The sequence below is a fragment of the Tamandua tetradactyla genome, chromosome 1 (assembly GCF_023851605.1).
Source record: "Tamandua tetradactyla isolate mTamTet1 chromosome 1, mTamTet1.pri, whole genome shotgun sequence".
In the NCBI taxonomy this organism is placed as follows: domain Eukaryota; kingdom Metazoa; phylum Chordata; class Mammalia; order Pilosa; family Myrmecophagidae; genus Tamandua; species Tamandua tetradactyla.
The window spans coordinates 50,169,022-50,192,869 of record NC_135327.1 but is presented as its reverse complement, the minus strand read 5'-3'; the positions used below and the strand labels follow the sequence as shown (position 1 = coordinate 50,192,869).

Genomic DNA, 23,848 nt, shown 5'->3' with positions numbered 1-23,848 from the left:
AATCAAAGTAGCTTTACATTTGAACCATCTAATTGAAAAATATAGGGATGGAAAACCCAATGTGTAGCCTTATGATTAAATTGCCCTCTTAAGATTTTCGGGTGCTTCTTAAAATGTGGATATGCTCCCACTTATGCCCCTAATTGAGAGCTAAGATAGACCTCTTGCGAGTGATTAAAGCTTGTGACCTCAACTCCTTTCCTGAGATTCTTGACATTTCCCAAGTGGGTTCATTTTCATTTTCAGAGTTGACCTAGTCCTTCTATAATGAGTCCTGGGCAGACTTTTCCTACATTGCCTTTTATTCCCATATTTCAAATATTTCTCAATTCTCTCAAAAAAACACATATTTCACAAATGTGTTTCCCCTTGAGTCCTGTACATAATTTTTAAAAGCATTTCAATATCTGATGGCAATAATACAACATTCTGAGGTAAACATTCCACTCCCATCTGTTATTTCCTCCACCTGTTTCAAACAGGAGTTTTGGTCACACAAAACAGTAGTTTTGGAATTGCCTGGGTGGCTTCTAGTTGAATCAGAATCCATGAGGTTTGGGGCCTGTACATGGGCATTTTTGAAGCCCCTCAAATGATTCTCATGAGATGCCATTATTGAAAACTACTGCTTAAAGATGTGTGTGGATTATATCCTGGATTTCAAGAGAGGCAGGGTCTGCTAAGAGCTGAGTGAGCAGCCTTTAGAAGAGGGGTGTTCTGCAAATCAAAAGTGCACCAACTTTGGAACTGAAAAGAGTAGGGGAGGCTATGAGGATGCAGTGTCCATGAATATTACATTTTAGTCATACCAAGAGATGTGCTTTGCTTTCTTCTTAAGATCCATCTCTGTTGGTTCTGCTGCATGAGACCCTGTTCCTCGGAATATGCTAGCACTGAGAAGTTGTCCCGTGCCTACCCGCTCCGAAGATGAGTTTTTAAACCACTTAAATAATTGTCTGATTTGTACATAAACCTCTGGGGTTTGCCTTTGATCCATGATCATTAATATCATTTAATAAGCACTCTAAAAGCGCATGTGAATCTCAAGCTTAATATTTGGCAGGGCAGTGGAAGACTGAACGCTTTTAAAATATTTTGGCTCACAGAGCACATCTGAAATAACCCTGTGGGAAAATCCGGATGATTTCTCATCCTCCGAAGGATTACCTAGGATGAGATACTGACCTCATCGTTGTAAGTTCAGTTACATTTCTTAAAACCCCATTCATTGCCCAGCCTGATTTATTTCAGGGGGTGAAGTGGGCTGTGGGAGGGGGCTCTGATGATGTACAGTTTCTATGTTTGCTTTTAGTTTTCTGCACAGCCCCCAAAGATTTTTTTAACAGAACATGTATGTATTTTGTAAAAAGAAGAAAAAAAAAGACCAGCTACTTTGTGAGAGTTACTATGGCTTTTCTCTCAGAAATCAGAACTGAAGAAATGTCTCCCTTTCAGGTGTCCAAGGCCCAGCCCCCCATAGGCCGTGTGTGTGTGTGTGTGTGTGTGTGTGTGTGTGTGTGTGTGGTGTGAGCTGAGTGGTGTGTGTGTGTGTGGTGTGAGCTGAGCGCTGACCTCTGCAGGGAGAGAGGTCAGCTCAGCAAACAGGACTCAAAAGGGAGGAAGAAAAAGCAACTCCTCAGCAGGGAGTTAGATTTGCTTTAGGGCAAAAGGGGTTTTATAAATGAGTTTGCAGTCTCCCACGCCCTCTCTCTGGCTTTTCCATTGCTAGGATCATCTCTGCACTTAAACATATACACATAAGCACACCCAGGGACACACACACACACACACACTCATAGAGCTCTTTGTCCACTCTTTGCACCACCCCCCCCCCCAGCTTTGTCCCTGCCACTGCAACAGGGGACTGGACTGGCATACACTCTCCGGAGGAGGCAGCGGATGGATTGACTGGGAGTTTTTCTGGGCCCAGTGGCTCTGGAGGCCTTTACAGCTGCTCCTTAAAATGCTCCACTGATGAGAAGAATGTGGAAAGCGCTTTCCCAAACCCACTGTGGGTGTCTGGGAGACTTAATACAAGACCCTCCATTCCTGTTGTCAGAGAGAGAAGGTGAAATTGTAAATTAGGGTGGCCTCCAGCTGTGACGTGAGAAACTGGGCTGAGGCCTTTGGGATGTGTCCTGGGAGGAGGGGATTGGAAGGACCTTACCCTTGTGACTCTGGAGTGAACTGGAGCTTGTTAAACAGCAGCCCTGATTTGATTTGTATGTTCTCCTTAAAATTCTCCCCTAGTGGACCTTCTCCTGGTGGCCTTCCACTCAGCATGATGACCCTCTAGAGCAGAGGGTGTGTGTGTGTATGAGAGAGAGAAAGAGAGCAGAGCCAAGGGCATCTAGAAAACATCCTCAGGCTGCTGTCAAGTGGAAAGTGCCTAGTCGATCTGAAAGCAGTCTGGCAAGGAAGAGCTCTGCATCAGAGATGCAGGGGATCAGAGTTGCTTGGTGAAGTTCTTGTTTGTTGCTAATAAGAATCTCCAGTTGAACTTTAAGGCATATTGCGAATCTACAGTGGTCAAAACAGCATGATACTGGCATAAAGATAGATATACTGACCATTGGAATAAAATAGAGTGTTCAGACCCTCTCATCTATGGACAATTGATCTTTGATAAGGCAGTCAAGCCAGCTCACCTGGGACAGAACAATCTCTTCAATAAATGGTACCTAGAGAACTGAATGTCCACATGCAAAAGAATGAAAAAAGATCCATATTTCATACCCTATACAAAAATTAACTCGAAATGGATCAAAGACCTAAATATTAGATCTAAGACCATAAAACTTTTGGAAGAAAATGTAGGGAAATATCTTATACATCTTATAATAGGAGATGGTTTCCTAGACCCTACACCCAAAGCACAAGCATTGAACAAAGAAATAAATTGTATAGAATAAAAATAGAATTGCCATATGATTTGGCAAATCCATTGCTAGGACATGAGAGCAAGGACACAAACAGACATTTGCACACCAATGTTTATAGTAGCATTGTTTACAATTGCCAAGAGATGGAAACAGCCCAAATATCTATCAACAGACAAGTGGCTAAACAAGCTGTGGTATATACATGCGATAGAATATTATGCAGCTGTAAGACAGAATAAAGTTATGAAGTATGTAACAACATGGATGGACTTTAAGAACATTATACTGAATGAGATTAGTCAGAAACAAAAGGACAAATACTGTATGGTCTTACTGATATGAACTAGCATTAGTGAATGAACTTGGAAAATTTCAGTTAAGAGCAGAGACCATCAAGAGATAGAAAAAGGATAGATATTGGGTAATTGGCGCTGAAGGGATACAGATTGTGCAACAGGACTGATTGTAAAAATTCAGAAATGGACAGCACAATACTACCTAACTGTAATACAATAATGTTAGCGCACTGAATGAAGCCGAATGTGAGAATGATAGAGGGAGGAGGGCTAGGGGCGCAAATGAAATCAGAAGGAAAGATAGAAGATAAAGACTGAGCTGGTATAATCTAGGAAGGCCTAGAGTGTATAATAATAGTGACTAAATGTACAAATTTAAAAATATTTTTGTATGAGGAAGAACAAAGGAATGTCAATGCAGCAGGGTGTTGAAAATAGATGGTAATTCATATTTTAAAACTTTAACTTTTGTATGAGACTAAAGCAAAAAGTATTTGATACAAAATTTATATTTTGACCAGTACATTTCCTAATAAATTATGTGGACAGTGTAATTGAACATTATAAGCACATGGAACCTTGAGTAGGGCATGAGATTTTGTAGGTTTGTCCAGAGTGATTTGAACAATGAATAAAAAAGTATTTGCATTCCCTTGGGGGAATGGTGAGAAAGGGGGAAAATTCGACTTCCTCATGTAGAGAATTCCTGATATTCTCACAAGCAGTGGTATCCAGAATAGGCAATAGGCTGAACCCTCATTCTTGGAGTTTGTTCATATGAAACTTGTCCCTGCAAAGAATCGGCTTAGTTAGGCCTGAGTCACCCACAAAGAACCTGTTTTGTTGCTCAGATGTGGCCTGCCTCTCTAGCCACCATGACAAGCAAACCCACTACCCTCCCCATCTCTACATGGGACTTGATTCCCAGGGGTATAAACCTTCCTGGCAACATGGGTCAGAAATCCTAGGATGAGCTGGGACTCAGCATCACAGGATTGAGAAAACCTCGACCAAAAGCAGAAAGAGAGAAATGGGACAAAATAAAGCGTCAATGGCTGAGATTTCAGACAGAGTCAAGAGGTTATCCTGGAGGTTGTTCTTACACATTATGTAGATATCACTTTTTTTAAGATATTATGGAGAGGCTGGAGGGAAGTGCCTGAAAATGTAGAGCTGTGTTCCATTAGCCATGTTTCTTGAAGATGATTGTATAATGATAATAGCTCTCACAATGTGACTTGTGATTGTGAAAACCTTGTGTCTGATTCTCCTTTTATCTACCTATGGACAGATGGGTAAAACATGGATTAAAAATAAATAATAGGGGAACAAATATTAAAATAAATTCAGTAGATTGGAATGCTAGTGATCAATGAAAGGGAGGAGTAAGGGGTATGGTATGTATGAATTTTTTTCTTTTTTCTTATTTTTTTTTCTGAACTGATGCTAATGTTCTAAAAATGATCATGATAAATATACAACCGTGTGATGATATTGTGAGTTCTTGATTATATACCAAGAATGAAACAATCATATAGTAAGAATGTTTGTGTTTGTATGTTGTTATGTTTATTAAAAAAAAAAGAAAAGAATCTCCAGTTGAGAGAAAGTTCTTAGATTTTACCTAAAATCCCTATACAGGCCCCAAAGTACTTTGCAACCATCTCTGAATTTTCTACAGCAGATTGACCCCATTTTCCCACAAAGATGTTATTTCTTCGTACTGGTTTATCAACTCTCATGTTCTTTGGGGCCCTGGTTTTAGAAACAATTTAGGCTCTTGTTTTGCATGTTTGTCAGGTCTAATTCCAGGTCCCGATGATATTTTGGAAAAGCTAGCTAATCTTAAGAGAGAAACCTAACTTTCTGCCTCCATTTATGCATGTCTGTGTGAGTTGCCTACCACCACGTGAGGGTGAACTTAGGTGAAATGAGATTGTGGAAGAGAAAGTTGGGCATGGCATCTTGATGTTTCTCAGTCAACCATCCACTGTGCCATAGGTACAGCCAAGGAGGGCACTTCCTTTTAGGGAAAGTCTGCTTTATTGGGCAGGCAGCAGGACTACCATTACCGAGTGTATTAGTTAGGGTTCTCTAGAGAAACAGAATCAACAGGAAATATTCATAAATATAAAATTTATAAAGTGTCTCATGTAACCGTGGGAACATAGAGTCCAAAATCTGTACGGCATGCTGTGAAGCTGATGATTCCAATGGAGGGACTGGATGAACTCCACAGGAGAGGCTCGCCAGCCAAAGCAGGAGGAAGAGCCTGTCTCTTCTGAATCCTCCTTAAAAGGCTTCCAGTGATTAGATTAAGCATCACTCATTAAAAAGACACTCCCCTTGGCTGGTTACAAATGGAATCAGCTGTGGATGTTGCCAATATGATCATGATTTAATTCTGTGAAGTGTCCTATAGCAAAAGACAGGCCAGCGCTTGCCCAACCAAACAGGTGCCACCACCTGGCCAAGTTGACACATGAACCTGACTATAACAGTCCACCCCTTGTCAATTTGGCAGCTATACTCGCCACCTTATATCATACCTAATTTCTAAATAGAAAACAATAAAAGACATTTTTTTTCTCACCTAACAATACTCAACTGTCCTGCATATGACCGGAAACACATTAAATCTCTCCAGAATAGGGTGCAAATTCTTGGGTAATATTCATTCTTAAACTTGATGTCTTACAACTTAAATGGTATAACATGAGCAAAACAGCATTACAATCCTCATTTCTGTAACTGATCACGTGGTCATAGTTCATATTTATCACTACCTTCTTCCACTACCCATTCCATGTTCCCTTTACCCTCAGCAAGCACTTCAGTTGGCCATGGTTCTTTGCCTGGTGGGGTGACCCAAACCTTCATTCCTGAAGTTTCAGAGCCATTGGTAGCCCTGCCTGGATTGGGTTGCAGTTTTCCATTGATTTTAATCACAGGGCATAGTAGTACTAAAAGACTCCCTAGGGATCTCCTGTATTCCAGGAAAACTCTTCTTTACCTCCATTATGTAGTTGCAGTCCTATTTCCCCCTGATAGTCAGGGTCAATCACCCCAGCCAGTAATGTAATTCCCTATTGGCTTGTTGATCCAGGGCCATGAGTAGCCCAAAGTGACCAGGTAGCAGTCTTAGGTCCCAGTTCAATGGAATCATTGTTGTGTCTACTGGTGGAAGTACTCCCCATTTTGAAACTAAAACCTGTAGACCAACAGAGCTCAGGGTCACAGGGACAGGAAGCAAAACTTTCTTAGTAGATCACTAGGGGTAACAGTGAGTGATGCCACTCCCATTTCCACCCCTTGGTTCCTGGACCCATGGATCCTTGGCTATGGGAGAAACAGCACCATACAGCGGATGCTGATTCAGAGCATAACACAGCTTCCTGGAGAACATTACCCCAGCCCTTCAGAGTATTGCCACCTAGTTGGCACCGTAATTGAGTTTTCTAAAGGCCATTCCCCTGTTCTATCAATCCAGCTGCTTTTGGATGATGGGGAACATGGTAAGACCAGAGGATTCCGTGACCATGTGCCCATTCCTGCACTTCATTTGCTATGAAGTGTGTTCCCTGATCAGAAGCAATGCTGTGTGGAATACCATGACGATGAATAAGGCATTCTGTGAGCCCACAGATGGTAATTTTGGCAGAAGCATTGCATGCAGGGAAAGCAAACCCGTATCCAGAGTATGTCTGTATTCCAGTTAGAACAAATCACTGCTCATTCCATGAAGGGAGTGGTTCAATGTAATCAACCTGCCACAATGTAGTTGGCTGGTCACCTTGGGGAATGGTGCCATATTGGGAGCTGAGTGTGGGTCTTTGCTGCTGGCAGATTGGGCACTCAGCAGTGGCTGTAGCCAGATCAGCCTTGGTAAGTGGAAGTCCATGTTGCTGAGCCCATACATAACCTCCGTCCCTGCCGCCATGACCACTTCATTCATGAGCCCATTGGGCAATGACAGGAGATGCTGGGGAAAGAAGCTGACTGGTATCCACAGAATGGGTCATCTTATGCACTTGATTATTAAACCCTTCCTCTGCTAAAATCACCCTCTGGTGCGCATTCACATGGAACACAAATAGCTTCATGTTTTTAGCCCACTCAGAAAGGTCTATCCACATACTTTTTCCCCAGACCTGTTTGTCACCAATTTTCAAATTATGCTCTTTCCAAGGCCCTGACCATCCAGCCAAACCATTAGCAACATCCCACAAGTCAGTATACAAACGCACCTCTGGCCAGTTCTCCTTCCAAACAAAATGAACAACCAGGTGCGCTGCTCGAAGTTCTGCCCACTGGAAGAATTTCTCCTCACCACTGTGCTTCAAGTACACCTCAAAAAGGGGTTGTAGTGCTGCACCTGTCCACTTTCAGGTGGTACCTGCATATCGTGCTGAATCATCTGTAAACCAGGCCCGAGTTTTCTCTTCCTCAATCAGTTCACTGTAAAGAACTCCCCAAGAGGCCAAAGCTCTGGTCTGGGGAAAAGAAGGTAATGTGGCAGGAGTAGAGAGCATGGGCATTTGGGCCACTTCCTCATGTAACTTACTTGTGCCTTCAGGACCTGCTCTGGCCCTATCTCGTATATACCATTTCCATTTTATGATTGAGTGCTGCTGTGCACACCCAACTTTATGGCTAGGATGTATGTCCTCTAGAAAAGCCAAGTTTTAATCAAAATCTCATTTTGTAAAGGCAGAATAATCCCTATTCAATACTGTATGTTTGACTCTGTAATTAGATCATCTCTCCGGAGATGTGATTTAATCAAGAGTGGTTGTTAAACTGGATTAGGGGAGATGTGTCTCCACCCATTCAGGTGGGTTTTGATTAGTTTCTGAAGTCCTATAAAAAGAAACATTTTGGAGAACAAAAGAGATTCAGAGAGCAGGGCAGAATGATACAGCCAGGAGAAGCAGAGGCTACGAGCCAGTGACCTTTGGAGAGAAGAAAAATGCCTGCTGGAAGCTTCATGAAATAGGAAGCAAGGAAAGAAGCTAGTAGATGATGCCGTGTTCACCATGTGCCCTTCCCGATGGCAGAAGAACCCTGACTGTGTGTTTGCCATGTGCCTTTCCAGATGAGAAACTCTTGACTGTGTTCCCCATGTGACCTTCCACTTGAGAGAGAAACCCTGAACTTCATTGGCCTTCTTGAACCAAGGTTTCTTTCTCTAGATGCCTTAGATTGGACATTTTTATAGACTTGTTTTAATTGGGACATTTTCTCAGCCTTAGAACTGTAAACTAGTAACTTATTAAATTCCCCCTTTTAAAAGCCATTCTGTTTCAGGTATATTGCATTCTGGCAGCTAGCAAACTAGAACAGTGGATCAGACAACACCCAGCTGATGATAGGTCTCATGGTAACTTGGTGGCCCAAGGTTAAGCATTCATTCTCTACTAAGGCCCAGTAGCAGGTCAAAAGCTATTTTTCTAAAGGAGAGTAGCTATCTGCAGCAGATGGTAAGGCTTTGCTCCAAAATCCTAAGGGTCTGCATTGTGATTTTCCTATAGGTGCCTGCCAAAGGCTCCAAACAGCATCTCTATTTGCCACTGACACTTCCAGCACCATTGGATCTGCTGGATCATATGGTCCAAGTGGCAGAGCAGCTTGTACGGCAGCCTGAACCTGTTACAGACCCTCCTCTTTTCCAGTCCCCACTCAAAATTAACAGCTTTTCTGGTCACTTGACAAATGGACCAAAGTAGCACACCCAAATGAGGAATATACTGTTGCCAAAATCCACAGAAACCAACTCGGCATTGTGCCTCTTTTTTGGTTGTATAGGAGCCAGATGTAGCAACTTATCCTTCACTTTAAAAGGGATATCTCAACATGCCCCACACCACTGGACACCTAGAAATTTCACTGAGGTGGAACGCCCCTGTATTTTTGTGGGATTTATCTCCCAACCTCTGATACACAAATGCCTTACCAGTAAGTCTAGAGTAGTTGCTACTTGGTCACTATGTCCAATTAACATTATATCATCAATACAATGGGCCAGTGTGATGTCTTGTCGGAGAGAGAAATGATCAAGTTCCCTGTGGGCAAGATAATGACATAGGGCTGGAGAGTTGATGTAGGACAGTGAAAGTATATTGCTGACCTTGCCAGCTGAACGCAAACTGTTTCTGGTGGTCCTTACTAACAGCTATTGAGAAAAAAAGCCTTTGCTAGATCAGTAGCTGCATGCCAGGTACCAGGGGATGTATTGATTTGCTCAAGCAATGATACCACATCTGGAACAGCAGCTGTAATTGGAGTTACCACCTGGTTGAGCTTATGATGATTCACTGTCATCCTCCAAGACCCATCTGTTTTCTGCACAGGCCAAATAGGAGAGCTGAAAGGGATGTGGTGGGAATCACCTGACCTCCATAAGCCCCCACTCTGACTGGTGGGCCAGAATGATGTTTTGGGTCCCCTGGAATTAATGTCACATCTGCACCAGTATATAATAATCCCCGAAGTATCTGATCATTTTCTTTTTTCCAGTGCACAGTTATCATGGTGAAAGGCTGTTGGTCTCCTTGGGGAAGGTTTGGAGGAAGATGAAAAGTATAGATTTGTGGCAGTGTAACAGAGTTCTTCCCGAAAGGGACCTGGCCTCCCCTTCATTCAAGGGACTGTGGGTCTGTAAACTGTCTCAAGTCTGGAAATTGATTAAGGGGCCATGACTCTGTGTGTTTGTAATTCAGGAACTGTTTTGTTTATACATCTCAAACAAGAATTTAGTAGACTGCCCATCTATTGTATTTCTAGGTACCCCATGATTTACTAGCCAATGCCACAAAGCTCTGCGTGTCAGATTATTTTGACTCCTACTTTGAGTTTGCTGTCTGTTACAATAGCTATGTCCACACTGTCTTTGGCGATTAAGTGCTGCCACCTGACTTCTGCCAACTCGGGATCCTGTCATCCCCATTGTGTCTAAGGATTTCAGCTCAGTGACAGCAGTTCCCACAGTAATATCTGACCTACAGAGAAGTACAACTACAGAGCTCTTCAGGAATGATAGCCCTAGTCTCACAAATTTATTTCTCACTGTCCTGGTAAAAAAAAAAAAATGCATCCTCTGGACATTCCTCGGGTGTAAGAGCAGGCTTTGCATGATAAATCCGCCCTAACATTCCAATCTCTCTAAGCCTCAGATCCCCTCATCTACATTATACCAGGGCAGTTCTGGCATTTCAACCTCAGGTAATGTCGAACACTTTTTGATCCATGTTTCAGCCAACCATCCAAACAAACTGTTAATGCCTTTTCTAACCCTTCAAGCTATAACATTGAATGCAGAATCTCTGCTTAGTGGGCCCATATCAATAAACTCAGCCTGATCCAGCCTTATATTCCTCCCACCATTATCCCGCACCCTTAAAATCCATTGCCACACATTTTCTCCTGATTTCTGTCTATATAAACTGGAAAACTCACACAGTTCTTTTGGAGTAAAACTTACCTCCTCATGTGTGATATTTTGTACCTCACCTTTAGGGGCCTGTTGGGACTTTAGTTATAGGTCTGGAAGAAATGAGGGGTGGTGAAGGTGGGTCATTAAAGGAATTAAAAGTCTCTTCTAAGCCATTTGCTTCAGGGCATTCATTTACAGTTTCATCTGGTGAAACAGGATTAATTACTCTAGGGCTAATCCCTTCGGGTGGAGGTTGGGTGGCCAACTACTCAAGACGGGGGCGGGGGGGGGTGGGGTGGCTATGTCCTCTGGGCAGACTATTCCAGGGTTATTTAGAGAAGAGTCAGCATGACCTAGGGTTTCAGTCTCTCCACGAACATCAATATCAATCCATGTGTCACCATACCATTTTTCAGGGTCCCACTCCTTTCCAATCAATGCCCTCACTTTAACAGCAGACACCATGCAAGATTGAGATTTCAGTTTCTGTTGTAAAGTTGCTACTTTAACAATAAGATTCTGCGTCTGATTTTCAGAGATCTCAAGTCTATGTCTACAATTTTCCTTCAGGACACTCACAGAAACGTCTACATCTGTCAGATGGTGCTTAAGCTTCTTGTTCGAAGCCATAAGCCATCCCTTTCACTCCTTAATATATCCAATGTATCTAACAACAACCAGCCAACATCTCTATACTTACTATTTCCACAAAACTCCATAAACATGTCAAAAACATTATCCCCCAGAGCCTGGCTTCATACAATCGAAACATTAGAAGAATCGAATAGTGATATCTTGACTATCTCTTTTGCCAACTCACTCCATGGATTGGCAGTGTAATTCTGATTATGGGAATCAGAGTCCCTAGTGCCTTTGAGTCCAGTCAGAGTTTAAAACCATTCATAAAAACCCATTTTCAAGTTTCTTAAGAACCACTCCTGGTACCAAGTTGTATTAGTTAGGGTTCTCTAGAGAATCAGAATCAACAGGAAATATTCATAAATATAAAATTTATAAAAGTGACTCATGTAACCATGGAAACATAGACTCCAAAATCTGTAGGGCAGGCTGTGAAGCTGATGATTCCTATGGAGGGTCTGGACGAACTCCACAGGAGAGGCTAGCTGGCCAAAGTAGGAAGAGAGCCTGTCTCTTCTGAGTCCTCCTTAAAAGGCTTCCAGTGATTATATTAAGCATCACTCATTAAAGAAGACACTCCTCTTGGCTGATTACAAATGAAATCAGCTGTGGATGTAGCTGACATGATCATGATTTAATTCTATGAAATGTCCTCATAGCAAAAGACAGGCCAGCACTTGCCTGACTAGACAAACAGGTACCACCACCTGGCCAAGTTGACACATGAACCTGACCACGATACTGAGTATTTCTGAAATGCCCAGTCTGCACAAAAACTGGAGACATTATCACGCTTCCTAAAGAGAGAAAACTGGAGTCCTTTAGGGCCAGCACCCACGCTTACCTCATTTGGCCCTTATTTTATAAAGCTGGGGCTGTGTAGAGGAAAGACCCCTCTTCTGTTCTTATCATTGGCAGGCTGTAGACAGCTATCTACATTCATAGACCACACACTGTCATAGAATTTAACGAGCTCCAAGGTTTTGCTGTCCAATAATTTATTCTTGTCTTAAGTAAGGAAGCTTTTTTTTTTTTTGAGGGGGAGGGGGGACGGTACATCAAACCCAGGTCTCCTGCATGAAAGGTGAGCTTTCTATCCCTGAACCACCTGAGCACCCCTAAGTAAGCTTTTTTTAGCTGCTATACTGAGAGCAGGCACAGAACTGATGAGGAAGGAGCCGATGTTTTGTATAGTCACCACCAAGAACAGGCACCTACACTGACATAGCCTGGTCTAACTCCCTTTAAAAGGAAGAGGCCTGTATTAGTTTCTGATTGCTACATAACAAATTACCACAAATTGAATGGCTTAAAACCTGACAAATTTATCATGTCTCAGTTTCTGACACCTTCTAGCTGGGACCTTTGCTCAGGGTATCATAAATCTTATATCAACAGTCACCAACTGCATCCTCCTCTGGAGGCTAAACTAGGGAAAGACCTGCTTCTAAGCTCCCTCAGGTTGCTGTTGGCAGCAGCCAGTTCCCAGTGGTCGTAGGACTGAGGTCTCCCTTGTCTTGCTGGCTGGGGACTGCCCTCCGCTCCTAGGGCCACTTTCAGCTGCTTGCCTGGAGGCCCCCTCCATCTCATTAGTGGCATTCCTCCCTTGTGTTGCATCTCTTTAAGGTTTGATTCTCTCTGCCTTCCCCTTCTGCAGCCAGCCAGTGAAAACTCTCTTCCTTTAAAGGACTCCCAGAATCAGGTCAAGCCCACTGGATAACCTCTGCATCTGAAGCTGAAATCATTTGGGGCTTTGATTACACCTGGAGCATCCTTTCAGAGCAGTACAAGTATAGCTTATTTTATTGCAATTCACTGATACTGCGTTTTTTACAAATTGAAGTTGTGTGGCAACCCTACATTCAGCAAGTCTATTGGTGCCATTTTTCCAAAAGCACGTGCTCACTTTGTGTCTCTGTGTCACATTTTGGTAATTCTCACAACGTTTCTAACTTTTTAATTATTATTATATCTGTTGTGGTGATCTATGATCTTTGATGTTACTATTGTAATTGTTTTGAGGTGTCATGATGGCAAATTTAATCGATACATCCTCTAACTGCTCCAACTGTTGCTACCCCATCTCTCTCCCTCTCCTCAGCTCTCCCTATTCCTTGAGACACAACAATATTGAAATTAAGCCAATTAATCCAACAATGGCCTCTAAGTGTTCAAGTGGAAAGAGTGGCAAGTTTCTCACTTCAAATCAAAAGCTTATTTAAACTTAGCCAAGAAGGCATGTCAAAAGCTCAAATAGGTCAAAAGCTAAGACTCTTGCACCAAAGAGTTACCCGAGTTGTGAATGCACAGGAAAAGTTTTTTTTTAATTGTCAACAATTAAAAGAAAGTTTTTAAAAATTGTTTTTATTTATATCTACAAAAGAAAGCAAGATGGTATCAAAGAACAACTCATGAAGTAAAAATAGTAACGTAGCTCTTAGCATCCTGTGAATGAACATCACGTCTACAAATCTTTCAAGTCTTATCATAAAAGGAATGTTTTCAGAGACCAGCAAGGACATTAATAAAGAGCAGAAGCCACCAACCTTTTAGATAAGAGAGGTCCACACAACAAATTAGGGAGTGATTGGAAGACGCAGCCCATAGCTTAAAATTGAAGCGCCTTCCCTAAATAAGTTTCAACCATGAATGCAGTAACTAGCATTTGGGTTTTTCTGCTCATATTCCAAAGCGATAGAGTATTGCTTGACAGACATGGTGGGAGAAGTGACAGACACGGCGACAGAAGAGTTACTCTAGCACTATACAAGAAAAACTTTGCTGGATTTCTGCTTAGGCCACAGTAACTTTTCATATTTGAAATCTATTATGTTAAATTTTAAGATTACACCCCAGTGGGCAAAAGGGAAGCAAGCAGCAGACCAAATACCGCTTCCTTGCCCAGGAACGTTTCTCCCAAACAGATGCTTTTAAGAGCTACAAGAGAATAAGGCACTGTCTTAGCTAGGTCTTCTGGGTAACGTGCTGCAGCTTCTACATTAGCATTTGCTGTTTTACCTTGTGCTTTTATGTTATGGAGATGGCTTCTTTCCTCAAAAAGGCAAATTGTATCAGTTAATTTTCCCTACTGTCACCTCTATATCCCTACCGCCCAACCAAAGAATTTGATTGTAAAGAGAAATGTCCATAATGGACTGGTCAGGGCATTAGCATATTGTTTATATATGAGGGTGAGGAGGTGGGTGGGGGCAAGGTTTAGACAATGCTTTCGTGTGAAATCAAAGCAGTTTTGCCCCATGTTCTTTCCTGCACTCACCATCCTTCCTTGGCCTCAGTTTCTCGCATGGGAAAAGCTTTTGAAGGAAATTAAAAGTGCTACTCCAGTGGACACAAAAATGATAAGAAAGCAACATAATCTGTTACTGATATGGAGAAAGTTTTAGTGGTATGGATAGAAGATAAAACCAGCCACAACATTCCCTTAAGCCTAATCCAGAGCAAGGCCTGACCTCTCTCTTCAGCTCTGTGAAGGCTAAGAGAGGTGAGGAAGCCACAGAAGAAAAGCCTGAAGCTAGGAGAGCTTTGAGAAAAGAAGCCATCTCCATAACATAAAAGCACAAGGTGAATCAGCAAATGCTAATGTAGAAGCTGCAGCACGTTACCCAGAAGACCTAGCTAAGATAATCAATGAAGGCAGCAACACTAAATGACAGATTTTCAATGTAGATGAAGCAGTCTTATATTGGAAGAAGATGCCATCTAGGACTATTATAGCTAGAGAGCAGAAGCCAGCACCGCTTCAAAGGACAGGCTGACTCTCTTGTTGGGGGTTAATGCAGCTAGTGACTTTCCATTGAAGCCAAAGCACATTACCATTCTGGAAATTCTGGGTACCTTAAGAATGATGCTAAATCTACTCTGCCTGTGCTCTGTAAGCCTGATGACAGCACATCTGTTTACAACATGGTTTACTGAATATTTTAAGCCCACTTTTGAGAACTCAGAGCAAAAGATTCCTTTCAAAATATTATGCTCAATGGACAGTGCACCTGGTCACCAAAGAGCTCTGATGGAGATATTCAATGAGATTGTTGTTTTCACGCCTGCTGTCACAGCAACCATTCTGCAGCGCATGGATCAAGGAGTCATTTTTACTTTCAAGCCTTATTATTTAAGAAATACATTTCATAAGGCTATAGCTGCCATAGATAGTGATTCCTCTGATAGGTAAAGCAAAGTAAATAGAACACCCCCCTGGAAATGAGGTGCTATTCTATATGTCATTAAGAACATTTGTGATTTATAGAAAGAGATCAAAATATCAACATTCGCAGGAGTTCAGAGGAAGTGATTTTCAACCTCACAGATGACTACAAGGGGTACAAGACTTCATTGGAGGAAGTAACTGCAGATGCGGTAGAAATGGCAAGAGAACTACAATTAGCAGTGGAGCCTGAAGATGTGACTGAATTGTTGCAATTTTATGAAACAACTTAAACAGAGGAGGAGTTGCTTCTTATGGATGAACAAAGAAAGTAGTTTCTTGAAATGGAATCTCCTGGTGAAGATGCTGTGAATGTTGTTGAAATAACAAAGGATTTAGAATATGATATAAACTTAGTTGATAAAGCAATGACTGGGTTTGAGAGGATTAACTCCAATTTTGAAAGAAGTTCTGTGGGTAAAATTCTATCAAACGGTGTTGCATGTTTTGAGAAATCTTTCATGAAAGTAAGAGTCAGTTGATGTGGGAAACTTCGCTTTTGTCTTCTTTTAAGAAATGGCCACAGCCACTCCAACCTTCAGCAACCACCCCCGTGATCTGTGAGAAGCCAGTAACAATAAGGCAGGAGCTTCCACTAGCAAAAAGATTACGACTTGCTGAAGACTCAGATGAAGGTCAACATTTTTAACAATAAAGTATCTTTTAATTAAGGCATGCACATTGTTTTTTCTAGAAACAATACTACTGCATACCCAGTAGACCACTGTATAGTGTGAACATAACTTTTATATGCACTGGAGCCGAACCCACAAATATCTCTGAGGTATGCCTGTACATGGAGTAGTGTTTGAATAACCAGTGGCTGAGATTTTTTGGAGGTCATCTTAGAATTTTCCCTGACACAGCTTTTAGCTCTTCTCTGCAAGGCCCCCGTTTTAATGACAAGAATGGAGACCATCCTTGGAACTAACTGGATTCCTTCATCTTTTAATGAGCCCGGCTTCATCTCACAGGGTGCTTCAAGAAATTCTGAAAGCAGCATTCTTCCTCCTGTAGCCCTTTTCATGCAGACTAATAGTGGCACACTTTTATTGTCCTCACTTGACAGATGAGGAAAATGAGGCACACAGAAGTTCAGGTACATCCCCAAGTTAGCAAGGGCAGAGCCTGAAATCCAGTCTGTCCATCCCCAGAGCCCAGGAATTCTGTTGTGCTGCACTCCTGTAAGCCTGACATGCACAGGCAGAAAGTTCCATGCCAGGAATCGGGAAGGAAGAGCTGTGATTGGAATCCAGGAAGTCTGGCTCCAGAGTGCATGCCCTCGACTGCTCTGCCTGCCACCCCACTTTGCACGCTAAAAACGCGAAAGTAATGGCCACGGGACCAGGAGGCCTGTGTGGGAGGCAGAACTTGGGAGGAAACGTCTGGACCCCTTGCCAACCTGAGAACACAAGGAAGTTAGACCTGACAGGGCGGGGGATGTGGTGAGGTCCTCCCCTCCCCTGCCCAGCACCTCCCCTCCTTGGTCCCTTACCTCCCCCACTCGTCTTCTAACTCAAAAGCACTTTTTCCCTGGTTTTGTGCAAACTGGTATGCTATTTCACATTGGCACTCTACCTATATGTTTCGTGTCTTCAATTCTTCGGAGCATACTTCCACAAAGCATCCCTGCACAGCCAGAGTAAGCCCCCTGAGGGTGTCTGATGGTTAATGTCTTGAGCTCGGCGGGCTTACGTTTCTGGCTTTGATATTTCATTCTGGCTACCTTGACACAATAAACAGGTTAAAGATGACTTGGGATATATGTTTCTAAACCATCAGCAAAAGGTGGAGAGAAAGCGGGGGAGTAGCCTTTTCTGGGTGTTGGGTGGAAGAAGCAGAGATGCCCACAGGCAGTTCCGGAAACTCCCAGATATGTCTGTGCTGGTCCAGCCGCACACCGGGAGGGGCGAGCCTCATCGCTTTCAAACAATTTGGACTGTAGTCTTTTTTTAAATACTCAGGTGGTTTTTCAATGACAACCTGGGAGTAGGCTGCTGGGGAAAGCAGGCATGGTCAGGGATGGGGGAGGAGGCTGCATTCGGATTCACGGTCACCTCCAGGCCCTGGAAATGCCCCTAAAACGAGTGTGCCTGTGTGCGCGTGCATGCATGTGCGTGTGTGTGCGCGTGTGCATGGCGCAGGGAGGAGTTAGGATGCAGTGGGGCCTGTTGACTTCCTTTTTTGAACCTCTTTCCCTCTGATTCATCTTATAATTCTCTGAAGCAGAAACTTAAAAGGAAATCTGAAACTGCCCAAGAACAGAGGAATAACCTCCAAAGGGGCAGGACTTAGTCTACCTTAGGTTTGGAAGAACATCTGTTGCCCCCTGCATTTAGAAAGGTGTCACTTGTGGAGAAGAGCCTGGAGGCGGCAAAGGGCAGCTCTATGGCACTGTCTTCGCAGTGGCTTCCTGTGACCCCCTGGAGCTTTTGTGTCCCCTCCACGTTAAGTGTGGGGCACCCAGTGCTTCACCTGCGAGAACATCCCAAGGGCAGGATCCAGGCACCAACCTGGCAAATTCCCAGAAGAGGCAGAAAACCCAGCAGCGGGGAAGCAGGAGCTCCAAGTTCTGGTCCCGGCCATTGCTAACTATCTGTACGCCCTCGGGCAAGTCCCGGGGCCTCTCTAAGGCGTCAGTTTCCCCTCCTGGGAAAATAATGGGGGTATCTGATGGCGTTAACACCCAGAAAGTCTAAGAGGAAGGCTTTCCCACTGCTTGTCCCTCAGCAAGGACAAAATGAAGTGGCTTTTCACCCTTCAGGTGGAAAACAGGGGAGGGCCCTGCACCGTTTGGTTACTGAGTAGGCATCACAGAGCCAACTGCAAACTTTCTGTTTCTCAGGGATCAAAACCGAGGAGCCCCACCAGCCCTACCAGGAGAGCGTCTCTTTGAAACAAAGCTATTGCTCTCATGGCACTGGCAGCTGTGTTTGTTCTCCAGATAATTCCACACTCAGGTGACCTGGTGTGGATGTTTGCAGGGGGCTGGTGGGCAGGAACTCAGTTCAAGGGCTTCGTTGGATTTGAAAGCCTTTTCTCTCAAAATGAATTTTCCTGGCTTGCATAGCACAGGTTAATACTGGACCCCTGGGTAATGATACATAATTTGAGACTTGTAAAAGCTGCCTTGGACTTGAAAGAAACACACTCTAAAAGCAGGAAGGTTGTGCCTGGCATGCAAGAGCAAGTACTACAGGTCTTAAGTATATCCCAAGCAAGGGAACCACACCCTTTGGACAGGATTTCAGAGGTTGCCAGGAAGGTGTTCCAGCCTCTTGCAGGCAGCCAGTGGCTCTGCTGCACCCCTAAATCAACACCCACCACTTGCTCCTACTTTTATTTCCACCAAGGGAAATTAGTTGTTTTTAATAGACCCAGAAATATCTCATGGATTTGAAGTGATGCAAGAATGCCCTAACGGTTTCTATTTGTTTTTAAGACTTCTGGGGCCAGAACGGTAAAGAACTGCCCAGAGGCAGCCTTCTAGCTCAGATAACCATGCGGTTGGTTGGCATTGTTGGAGGCTGACATAGCCTGGAGTTGGGATGTTTTGCTGCCTGTGGGGTGGGAAAAAAAAAGGCTAAGAAAAATAATTGTTGTTTTTGCAAACTATTTAAAAACAGAACCTCAGGAAGCAGATTTTTGTTCCAAAACTTGGATGAATCAGAGCTCACTGAGTGTAAATACACATTAGCAGGAGGAGGCTTCCCATAACCCATGTGCCTGTGTCTTCCCAAACCAGGACTCTGACTCCTACTTCTCATTCCCAATAGGGGCAAAGAAGAGACTCGCATCAAGACGGAAATGATGGAGCTTTGCTCGGATCCCCGTTTCAAAATGCTATTAGAATGTTGGCCTGGAGGACTTTTGTTTTCTTTAAAGGCAACTTCTTTTTAGCTGCAAACTGCCCACTCCTGGATAGACAGGTGTAAACTGTTTAGAGACCCACCCTCCGTTCCTTTGGTTCCCTGCTACCTAAGAAATACTATTAAATAAGTTAGCTTTGACTCACCTGACCTCTCAGATCAGTCAAATATGAAGCGTTTACACCATATCTTGCTCAAGGGGCAGTGTAATTATTTTACTTAAAAATGATGTCAGGTGGCAATTTAGCAACAACCTGGCTTCCAGGCTACTTAATTCAATTTAACAAGGAGGAAAAACATTGTAATTAGTGAAAAGCTTGTACTATAGTCATTTCTCAAATTTTACTGTAGGTAAGCAGGAGTGGTGTTCATTGAAAATTCAGATTCTTAGGTCACCTCTGGTGACTTTGGCCTAGCAGGTCTTGGGCTGGGCCTTGGAATCAGCATCCAAGGGACAGCCTCTTGCAAGTTATGCTTCTGATCGCTGTCCAGTCTCAGTTGACATCCCCACAGACACGTACTTGGCTTTTGGACAAGAAGATATAACCCTTCTCTAATTCTACATTGTCTAGAATCTTGGGGCTGTTTCCCATCTTAAAATAACCAGCTTTGAGACAATTTTTTCCTGGAATTTAATGGTAGAATTCTAGATGGCCAAGTTTATGAACTGAAAATGCTTTTGTCATCTGAGAGCCTTTTAACATGGGCCCAGCACATTCATGGGGGACAGTGACAGCATTGAGTTCCTCCTTTACCATGCCTCTGTCCCCGGGATCACCAGAGCTCTGTTGCCGGTTTCCTTGTCTTCTCTCTGGAGACAGGGGAGACGGCTCCTGAGATTAATGTCCTGGAGCTGCCCTGTGCCCAGATGAGCCTGATCTGTACCTTGCCACTGCCAATGCTGTCCCGGACATAAGGCTCGTTAAATCTGCACACGCGGATCTCAAGATCACTTCCCTCCTGGAGTGAAGAATTGCCCGGTCTCATTAAACAGGTTTTTTTTTTTTTTTGGCATGAAAACATTTGGCAGCTAACCAAGGAATTCCGGGATCCTGAGGAATCCAAGTTTACAAACACCGGAACAAGGTATTGCTTTCAGGATGGCACTGGAATCCAGCACTGCTAAACCGGACATGTGCCTGGCTTGCTGGGTCTGTCCCAGTAAGACAGCCCCCCTTCCTGGGACCCCACCTTGCAGAAACCAGCCATCTACCTGCAGGGATTAGTGACAGCAAGGATTGCTGCACTCTTGCAGGGAGATGTCATGGGAACCAAGCCCCTTTGCCGCGGGGGCCCTTTGGGATGCCTCCAGTATGAGCCAGAACTCCTCGTTGGCCACTCTTCAGGCCCCTGCTGACTGAATGCCCCACTTCCATCCCCCCATGGCCTCAGCTCACGCAGTGAGAGCCAGGTATACAAAAGCCACCATCCTTTCTTAAACAGAGCACCTATCAGAGGATAGCTTCTAGCCTGGTAGAAAAACTTAGCACAAAACCAGGACAACACCCCTGCCCGCTTTTCTCCAACTCAAGAGTTTGAGCCGATGGGAGCTATACGACAAAATCCAAGGCAAGCGGACAGGCCTGAATATGGACCTGCTGGGGAACAACTCTGAGGAGCAAACTTCAGCTTCCTCACCAACAGGCAACTCCTGGCAACAACCACTGCAGCTGCTGGTAGCTGTCCACAGGCCAGAGGCCAAGCTTGCCCCACTCCACAACGTGGGGGCAGGGTCCCAAGTTTCCACCAGTGTGCCACATGGGCATCCGACCACAACCACAGCTCTCCTGCCTTCAACAGGTGGGGACAGCCTGATGCCTCGGGTGACACCAGCTGAGCACGTGCTCCCTGGGAACACGGCGATTAGTTGGGCCTCAAATCCCTAAGCTGGGAACCACCACCTCCTGCCCAGGGAGGAAACGGCTGTGCAGGCCTGAGCATGCACAAAAGCTGCAAGGGCGGCCAGCAATGGTGGCAGGACATTAATATTAATCTAAGGAGCCAAAGTGGGACTGGGTGGGGGAAAGAGACATTAAATCCCCTCTTCATTCCCCACACTGATTCCAAACTCTTTAAAACCCTCAGAGTACAGTGGGCATTTCTCGTGAGTGCCCACAAACAATTCCCCTCTACACCACAAGCCATTAAATGCAGTGGTGTTTATTCAAGCAGTATTCACTCTTGCTGTTGAATAACTCCTTTTTGGGTTTCACAGAACAGCCAAACAAGGGAACCGAGGTTCCCCGGGATCTGGGCTGAGTCAGCTCCCTGGCAGCCCCACAGATTTCTAAATCTCATGGCTTGAATGCCTTTCACTTACCCCTCAGTCGCCGTCAAGCACTCGCCTATTATACACACATTATGAGAAAAGGCTCAGTGGGGTGGCAAAGACACAGCAGAACTGGAAAGGCCTCTACTTAAGCTCGGAAGAGTCCACACGTTCATGTTTTCATACAAAAAATTTAATAAATATTACTTTTCAAAATTTATTGCCAGGAACAACACATCAAAGATGCATTTTTATGTTCATAACACTAATAGGACAAAGTATCTTCACGGTCTCAATGGTGAACCAACGAGATTACTCTGTTTTAGAAGCCTTTTTGATCTTAAACATCGTAATAGCACTTTGATTTCCTCACAGAAGGCGGGCAGTGTAATCTATGGCAAACCTAAACAGTGATCTTACTGGACATTTTATGGTTCAAGTTTTTAACTAGCTTATTAGAATACTCCCTAAATGCAGTAGATAACAACAACAACAAAAAATCAAATCTACAAGTGGTTCAGTATTACATATGAATGGTGAAAAGAAATCAATTTACAAAATAAGATTGGTGTGCTTCCAACTTCACACAATTAATTTGATATTAATGAGATTCAACCACTCACATTTTGGCTATGTTAATTCATAGCTCAACTTGTTCCCTTAAACTGCTTTGTTGCAGATCACCTGCCTGTCTCTTTTCAAGTCTAAAGCAGAAAAAACACACACACACAACAAAAAAACCTGTTCTAGATTAACCCTCAAACTGCCTCAGTCAGTCCTTGAAACACGTTTTAAAGTGATGCTATAGAAGGTGTTTTAAACATCTGACGTCATAAAAAAAAAACAGACAAAAAAACTCCCATCAGTATTCCAGGCACAGAAGCCCGTTCTATTGTTATAAAATAAACTATTTTCAAACACCTTAATTTGGCTTATAGGCAACACGTAGTAAGAAAATAAATTCAAAAAAAATAAAGCCATATGCTTACAATGCTATCAGAAACCTTCAACTCTAAACACATACATATAAATAAAAAGGAATGATGTTTTAAGGCTCTTGATTATTAAGTTAATAAATCAAATATACACAGTGATTAATAAAAAAAGATTTACATAACTATACAAAAATTCTACTTTTGACACTTTCCCCCTCTTAAATTCTTCATTTTACCAGCAACTGCTGACAAAGTCCCCCCTCCCCCAGAGACAAAAAAAAATACAATAAAAAAAATAAATAATAAACTCATTTGTGATAGTTGCTGTGGTTCTGAGCTGCAAAGGCACTTTCAAATACAGAACTACTTGTACGTCATCATAAAACCAATATACAAAAACAACTCAAGAGTCAATAAATATAAATAAAACTATTACTCTAAGACTGCATCACCATCAGGACACCTGGCAGAAGTGGACGCTCAACAGCTAAAGGCGAGGGTGAGCCGCACACGGGGGCACTTTGGACTCGGTTTGCAGAGCTGGGAAATGCAGCACTTGGTTTTCCAGCCAACCACAGAAACTACCACTGCCAGTGTAAGCCAGCTTGTCAGAACTTAAATTAACACAGGGATTTCTAAGTCAACGACAGCCTCAGACTCGAACACAATGCGACGGGCTAAAGCACTACGAGCCCCGAGTGCCTGGAACACACTGCCCGCAGCGACCCTGCGCAGAGCGCCGCCCGTCGCCTGCTATACGATGTACTCCATCCGGTTCAGACTCTGGGCACTTTCCAGGTCCCTGTTGTCCTGTTTGTTTGTCCAGTTTGGGTGTTTGGCCGGCGTGCTGTTGGGGGGCTTCTCCTCTCTGTCTACCAGTGTGTACGCCGGCTGCTTGGCGAACCGTGCTTTCTGCTGGTGCTTGTCCATGTCGTCCTCTTCCACCTCCGAGTTGTGTGTCCTGATTTTAGACATTTTGGAGTTTTTGTTCTCGTAATCCTTGATGGGGACGGCATTGGCCCCGAGCTTCTCAATGGGGTTCTTGATCTGGTTCAGCTGTTCCCGCACGTTGTTGGTAGCGCCGTCCTCGGAGGCCGAGTGCGTGTGGCTGCTTGGCTTCCGCCGTTTCCGCACGCACCAGTAGAAGGCCGTCACCAGGCAACAGAGCCAAGCCACGGTTAAGACAGAGCTTAGCAAGGGAACCAGGAAATCTGGAAAGCAGGCACAGATCCAGTTAACTCTCAAGGGAAAAAAAAAACAAAAAACAAAAACCCATCATGAGAACAAAAAATAAAATGCCA

At 43.7% G+C, this 23,848-nt stretch overlaps 1 protein-coding gene across 1 annotated transcript in view; it reads right to left on the bottom strand.

Annotated features, from left to right (window-relative positions):
• Nucleotides 1-21,779: 21,779 nt before the first annotated feature.
• JAG1 (jagged canonical Notch ligand 1) overlaps nt 21,780-23,848 on the bottom strand; it is a 33,652-nt gene continuing 31,583 nt past the window's right edge. Inside the window, exon 26 of the mRNA XM_077115191.1 lies at nt 21,780-23,758. Within this exon, the coding sequence (XP_076971306.1) occupies nt 23,301-23,758 (458 nt within the window). The 3' untranslated portion in view covers nt 21,780-23,300. The remainder of the gene's footprint in view (nt 23,759-23,848) is intronic.